Source organism: Phalaenopsis equestris, unplaced genomic scaffold (assembly GCF_001263595.1).
Source record: "Phalaenopsis equestris unplaced genomic scaffold, ASM126359v1 Scaffold000488, whole genome shotgun sequence".
In the NCBI taxonomy this organism is placed as follows: Eukaryota; Viridiplantae; Streptophyta; class Magnoliopsida; order Asparagales; family Orchidaceae; genus Phalaenopsis; species Phalaenopsis equestris.
Window position 1 is genome coordinate 443,205 of NW_018164928.1, and position 7,368 is coordinate 450,572.

The window sequence follows — 7,368 nt, forward strand, 5'->3', positions numbered from 1 at the left end:
GATCTCTTGGATCTTATATGACTAAAAAAAAGGCGATGGAGGGTTTTATCCTATGGTTGTGTTCCTCTAGAATTTAAATTGAATTCAAAATTGTAAAATTTGAATGAAAAGGCAAGGCTTTGGCAAAGATTAAGTTAAGCCAAGCCAAGCCTTGCCTAGACTACCAACAACCAAGGCTTGGTTAATGGAGCTCAATTAGTTTAGTTTAGCTTAACTTGGTACCACATGACCATAATTAAGTAAGTTTATAAATTATTTGAATCAAGATGGTTTATATAGACTCAATTGGATCAATTCATTAAATTGAGCTTGATTGGAATCTAGTCGCCATGGATTTGGGTTCAACATCTAGATTATAACCTAAGAAGTGGTTAGACAAGTTTAGTTTAATTTTTACTTGAATTATTTTGTTTCACTTATCGTAAAGTAAATGGGTTGAATGGTCATTAGGATTTACTAATGGTCCAGTGATCATATAATTGGACTTGTTAATGGTCGACTAACATAATAAAGTTTCTTGGCGCCAAGTCTAATTGAGTTTAGGTTTAATTTGATTCAAAAAAGCCCATTTTACATTTATTAGGTTAAGATCTTATTGAGATTAGATTTAGCTTTAATTGGGTTAAGTGTCCCATGGAGGGTTCCAAGTGTCACTGGAGTGATCTAAGTTCAATTAAATCCACCTCACTAAGAAAATTTTTGAGTTTAGTTCAAATAACTCTTAATGAGGGTCAATGTATTTGACCAAGCCTTTAAGTGTGCTTGGATGACACCAAACTTCATCTTACGCACATTAATTTCATTTCAAACAAAGATGGAACATATATGAATGATATGGAGTTAATTTGATCACTTGAGTACTTAATATGTTGTTTGGTCAAACTAAAATGATATGGAGGTAATGGCCTTAAATGGACTCAAGAGTGATCCTTATTGATCCTCACACATGTTAAGATCGTTATTAGTCAAAAACTTAAGATAAAAAAATATTTGATTTTGATGGACCACACAGGGTCACCGAGGGCCAACTTTGTCTAATATGATTGCCAAAGTCTTTCTGACTCAAAGAAGAGTTCAAGGGAGAGGTCACTAAAATAAATCCCACGGCATAGCATTTAATTCACACTCAGTAGGCCTAAAGGTCCTATAAGGTGACCTAAAGTTAGACTTGGGCATAAAGCGGGTTATTATTTTTATTTTACTTCCATTGTTTCAGCTTGTTCCTACTCTTAACTCTCTAGCTTCATCCAATAGGATAGAGGTTACTATGAGTTAATTTGAACCCAAAGAGAGAATAGCTTAATTTGACTTAGCCATCCAAAACGTTAAGAAGAAACCACCTAGGACCCACTAAAGAGTCTTGGGAGCAATAAAGGGTCATAAAACTTAAGGGGAAAGCTAGTAATATACATGTGACCCTTATTAAAATATTAGATAAATAATTCTCTAATCATTAATTACGGACCTCAAAACATGGCTATTAGACAAATAAAAAATACATAACTTTTGTCATAAAATCTCATGGGATGACAAAAACAATATTATTCATGCATGCGAGCAAAGTTGGGATAGAAACCACAAACAAAACCAGGAGTTAAGTATTGGCATAGGTAATATTGCGAGTAGTGGCAGCAGGAGTCGGGGCGGCAGCATTCAGGAAGAGAAACGGCGAATCCTGATATCTAATGGCATAACTCTTAAACATAACATAGCATCCTCTCAGGTCTCCACAAGAAGACTGTAAAACACCGTACGCCGCATCCAAACCTTTTAAGCAGTCCGGTCCTTGCAGATCTGATGTGCACTGTGCCATTCCATAGATGATAATTGTCTTGTTGTTATTGACAACATTGCTCTCAATCTCCCCCCACCCAAACTTCCTGCTTTCTCCACTTGATGCCGCCAATCCTAGTACAATAAATAGCTCTTTCAATACCTTCTTGAACGCCTGCGGATCCGCCATCTTATTCGTCGATGCCCACACACCGAGCAGGTTCGTATCCATCTGGCCGATGAAGTTCGTGGTGCTGTAGCGAAGAGAGCACTGTTGGTACCAAATGCGTGATTCGGTCGTATTCGTGCATGATGTTCGTATCTCTAGTCCGGCGGCGATGATGCATGCGGAGCAGTCTTGGCCGCTGATGTCTCCCCGACACTCCGCGGTGCCATAGACGGTGTCGTTAGCGGAGCCGTAGGTGGAGTTGGCGAAGCCGGTGGAGGTAGTCTTTGTCACCAGGTCGAGAATGATGCTGTTGATGTTGGCTTGCAAGGCCTCGTTGGTGGCGGAGGTGTTCCCACATTCTTTGGTAATCAAATCGGCGCCGTGGCTGATGGAAGCAACGGAGAGGAGCAGAACGGAGAGCAAGAATAGCTTGTCTGAGAAGGCCATGTATCACTTGTCTCCACCAGTTATAATTGGCTTGTTGTGAATGCAATTAAGCTTTTTTTAAGCTTCCTATGTTGAGATAACAAAGGGACATAGCTATATATATAGATATTGAAGGTGCTGCAGCCATATGTTAGCCAGACAATTACATAAGAGATTGAATTAGTAATAACGCATTTTTCTCAATACCAAATCAACAAATAGGTACGACAATTAGACATTAGTGGCGTATATTTGAGCCTCTTTCGATTCGAAATAGGTTGAATATATATATATATATATATATATATTGAAGGGAATCGATATTTAACAGAGTCTCAAATAATGATTTCCTATACGCTAGGTTCAAATACCGATAAGAGCCCACGTCATGTGTCTAAATATTCTAGAACCCAGCATCACTAGAGATCGAATCCTTGATCTGAGGGGACTTACAATGAACCTCGCCAACCAATTGGTCATGGTTTGCGGCATATATATATATATATATATATATATATACCAATTTGTCATTGTTTGCGGCATATATATATATATATATATATATATATATATATAAGCCAAACATAAGAAATAATGTCTCTAAACTTGGGATAGGTCAAAACTCTAGAAATGGTCCCCTACTCGGTAGCGACAAGATTCTCCAAGGGGAAGACATAAATCATCCAGACAGTGAGTCTCGTCGGATACCTTGCATAAACAACGACAAGATCCGCTCAAAACCTTGTGAGAGGGGAGATTTGGCCAAAGCAAGGAATTGACCAAGTAGACAATACATAGGTCCTGTAAGACTTAAGACAAATAACAAGTGAGCCACGACACACTCGACGAAACAAATCGACCCATCAGTCGACCGACCAACCGAAGCAATAGGGCTCGCAGAAACTATCGGTCAAACCTATTGTCAAGACAGACGATAGTATTCAGACAAACCGATTACACTCTCTGGTGGATATCCGATGATCGATTGATACGATCTTTCTCCTTGAGTCGGGTTGTGACAAGAGAAATGTCGATGTATTTGCTCGGCTTTATTAGCCTTTATCCTTGGTTCGGATGACCTACATCTGGTCCGCCTTTGGCCCCTATTTAAGGGGCTACATATAGTCAAGTATGTTATTTAGACTTCCATCAGTAGGCCCTCTTTAGTTTTTCTAATTATTCTCCTTGTTCCTCAGATCTCCTCGAGATTCATGCGGACATTATTATCATCAATTCTCTCATTTTAAAACTGACGAATATATATTTTCATGTAAAAATTTTTGACACGGTTTATGATAAATATAAAAAACAAATTGTGGGTGTTTGACATATAAATACATTAAAATTGTGTGGTGTACATGTAAATATCCCGTATGAAAGCTTAAAGAAAATTGATCAAATTCATTAATTTGTCTAACCTGCTATCAAACATTAACATGTAATTAAGTCATAAAAAACATTATAATTCATTTTCTAGCATCAATTAACTCTGGCAATCAATTTTATTGATTTTGAACCATTCATTTAATTAAAATAAATTAATTAGTTCCATGAGATTAAACTATACTGGTAAGCAGCTAAAATAGATTAAAAAAATCTCAGAAAAATTCAAAAAAGGTGCATGAAAGTGAAATAATAGAACTCAAATTGACTCATTCGGGTTTAATTGCAAAATAACAAGCAATGATTAAGACAATTCAAATTGACCCATTCTGCCAATTGAATTGTCTTGATAGAAGATAAGATAATTAATTAGCTCAATTATATGAGTTCATGCTGGCTCATTAATTATAGAAAAGAGATAGTTTAATTCAAATTATTGTTATGACATAATAATTAGAAGAATAATTAAGGAATTAGATTTAAAATAATAAAAATTATTGTATATAAAAATAAAATAAATAAAATTTAAATAATTTTGATAATATTATTCATTAATCATTGAGTTTTCATATATTTCAATATTCAATCTTGATATGATACTAAAATGGGCCGCTACATGACTTAATTCATATTTAATTTAATATGATGGCTGACTTAACTTAAGATTAATGCATTAACATTTTATTTAAATCCTTACTTTTTTTTTTGGTTAAAAGAGTAGCTTTTGGCTCCTTGCGCGTTAATAATAAAAAAAATGTACAAATTTAGGGGGCTAGAATAGTGGATCCCCATCTAAAACACAAAAAGAAACTCAAACCTAGGGGTTCCCGTATCCACGCTACAACTCCAATAAAAAAAAAGGAAAATACATGTATAAAGACAAAAAAAAAATATACCAACATAAGAAGTATACCCAAAATTACATGTAAAGCAAAAAGTGTGATCAGAAAGTGAAAAACTAAAGAAGCAAAGTCCAAAAAGCTTTCAAGAAGTACACCCAAAGCAGAGTGTGTAGCCATCCAAACATTTCAAGAGCTTAACATTCAAAACCCAATAATTGAGCATAATAGGCAGTGGGCATCCAGGCAGAAAATCGCAGTCCAGGGAAGGAGCAGTGACCCAAGAAGAAAGCAAATCATAGTTTGACCAGACATAAACTTCCCGCCAGAAAAGACATATAGCATAACAAGGTAAAGTAATACAATTATGCCAATAACACCAATAGTCGCAAGAGGAGGCCAATCAAAAACCAGTGAAACCGTGAGACCAAAAGGAAGTGAGCACCCAAACCATGCATCCATAAATAGTAACAAGGTAACAAAGCACCATCTAGCAGACCCAAGGAAACAAGAACTGCTAGAAAATGATCTCCAAGACATCAGCAACTTATAGAGAACCTCAACAGCAGCACTATAATTCCTAAAAAGTCTATCCCAGGCCATAACAGGTCATATATGCACGTGAGCAATAAATGAAAAGTGGCTAGTGGAGCAGCAAAGCCTAAAACTTAAAACAATTAAGGTAATGTTATGTACGAACCAAGTGACCCAGCAACCGTTGCTCAATGTATAAGTGAGGTCATAGCCATAAAAACAACAATTTCCAGTGCTAGAGCAACTACAGAAAGGAACAAAAAGATAGTTTCTCATATTAAGAAATTGATACGGGTAAAAAATATGGGCAATCATTCTGCTAAACCAACACCCCAAAACCATCCAAACAACCAACCATCCAGCTGAAACCAACATTTAAACCAAGTTCAAAACCAAGGAAGCAAAACAAATAGGCTAAAGACATTCCTAAATGGGGGCACCAAATTAAGCACGTACATAAGGACCTGCCATATCACTATTAATCAGCTTAGCCAGCATATGAGGAGTAATATCAACTATTGCCCCCTGCACCCTCCATTTAGCAAGCCAAGCCGCAGATTTTTTGCATTCTCTATATGTAAGGTAGTATGATATGTTTATAGAGTGTCCCTCAATAATCTGCCTAATACACTTAAACCAAATTGTAGCATGCCATGGGGGAATAAGCCTATCTGAAAGCATATTATAGAGAATCTCAGAATCAGTTTCCAGAAATAATTTTTTTAAGATTTAGAGAGACAGCAGTTTGTAATGCAGCAAGAACAACAATAATTTCAGCCTCAATAGAAGAATTGGCCAAACAAGGTGTAGCAAAGTATGTACAACAAATGCTATTTTCATCCCTAAAGATCCCACCAACACCCTTATAATCATTAGCATAACTTCCATCCACATTTACCTTGATCTTGCCGTGTGGGGGTGGTGCCCATCTAATCAATATGGGTGTCCTACCCCTATCCACATTAGGAGAAGCTTAATGTACATTGGAAGTATTCCAATCCTTCTTGAAATAAACCACAATAAAAGTAGAAGTAGTAGAGGGAGTATGGCAAGAACCATCATATTTGTGACTATTCCGTACCATCCAAATGAACCATAATACAATGCCAGGAAAATAACAATGCTTAAAGAAAGTAGAATCAAAATCTTTCCAAGTATTGATAGCAGCCTTAAGGGTCAGATTTGATGGCCAAGTAATCCCAAAGTAAAGTCCAATACTATGCCAAACCTCTTGAGCAAAAGCGCATTCAAAGAACAAATGATTAAAATTTTCAGCCTCTCTTCTACAGTTGTAACAGAAAGATGCAAGTTTTAAACCTTTCATTTTAAGTATATCATTAAGTGTGAGAAACTTATGAAAATACCTCCAAAGAAAAAAAAAGGTGATAGATGGAGATAACAGTTTGTGCCAAGTGTAAGAATACCATTTCCAAGGAGTAAAGTGGTGCAAATTAGAGTAAAGCATTTTAGTGAGAGAAGTACTAGCATGATGCTTCCAAAGAGGAATATTTTTATCTTGAACATGAATAGGAATAGTGGCAATAACAGGGGCAGCATCCCCAATTAAATCATAAAGCTTAGTTAGGTTCCATTGGTCACCAGTCCAAACATCTGAAACAACATTTGAAATAAGCAAATTAGCATCATAACCAGAGGGAGGTGAAAGAGAATATTGAGAAAGTCTCCAATCATCATTCCAGAAGGAAATGTTACCATCCCCAATGTCCCAAAAAATGAGATGTGAAGCAACATCTCTAGCAGCAATAATAACCTTCCAGAGCATGGAGTCCACCACTTTCCACTTAACAGCAGCAGGATGCAAGTTTTTACAGTATTTATGGTGCATAAAGCTTGCCCAAAGAGACTCCCCCAATCTGAATTTGAACCAAAGCTTACACATATTAATATCTATACAAAACTTCCAAGTTTTAAACCTAAGACCTCCAGCACGATGAGGCTTACAAGTATACTGCCAAGTAGTTCAATTTTTAGAAAATTTACTTCCCTGCCACAAAAACTTGATAAAAATAGTTTCAAGATGATTATGAGTACCTTTTTTAGTTCTAAGCACTTGCATAGTGTATAAGGGAAGGGTGGAAAGAACACTTTTGAGTAAGGTAAGCCGACCCCCGTTAGAAAGGAAGGTATTTCTCCACTCATTGATTTTAAGCTAAACTTTTTCGGCCACCTCATCCATTTGAATTTGCTTTGTTCTGCCTTGTCGGCACTATTTTTGGTGTGGGG

General features: G+C 36.5%; 1 protein-coding gene across 1 annotated transcript; it reads right to left on the minus strand.

The window, feature by feature from the left end:
* Window positions 1–1,594: 1,594 nt before the first annotated feature.
* Window positions 1,595–2,389, minus strand: LOC110028054 (cysteine-rich repeat secretory protein 55-like). Its single transcript, XM_020729755.1, has one exon. The coding sequence runs from the start codon at window positions 2,387–2,389 to the stop codon at window positions 1,595–1,597; it is 795 nt and encodes a 264-aa protein (XP_020585414.1).
* Between the last annotated feature and the right edge of the window lie 4,979 nt (window positions 2,390–7,368).

What these genes read in the sequence shown, in the direction of transcription:
- LOC110028054 (XM_020729755.1), bottom strand. Translation starts at nt 2,389, where the DNA reads ATGGCCTTCTCAGACAAGCTATTCTTGCTCTCCGTTCTGCTCCTCTCC.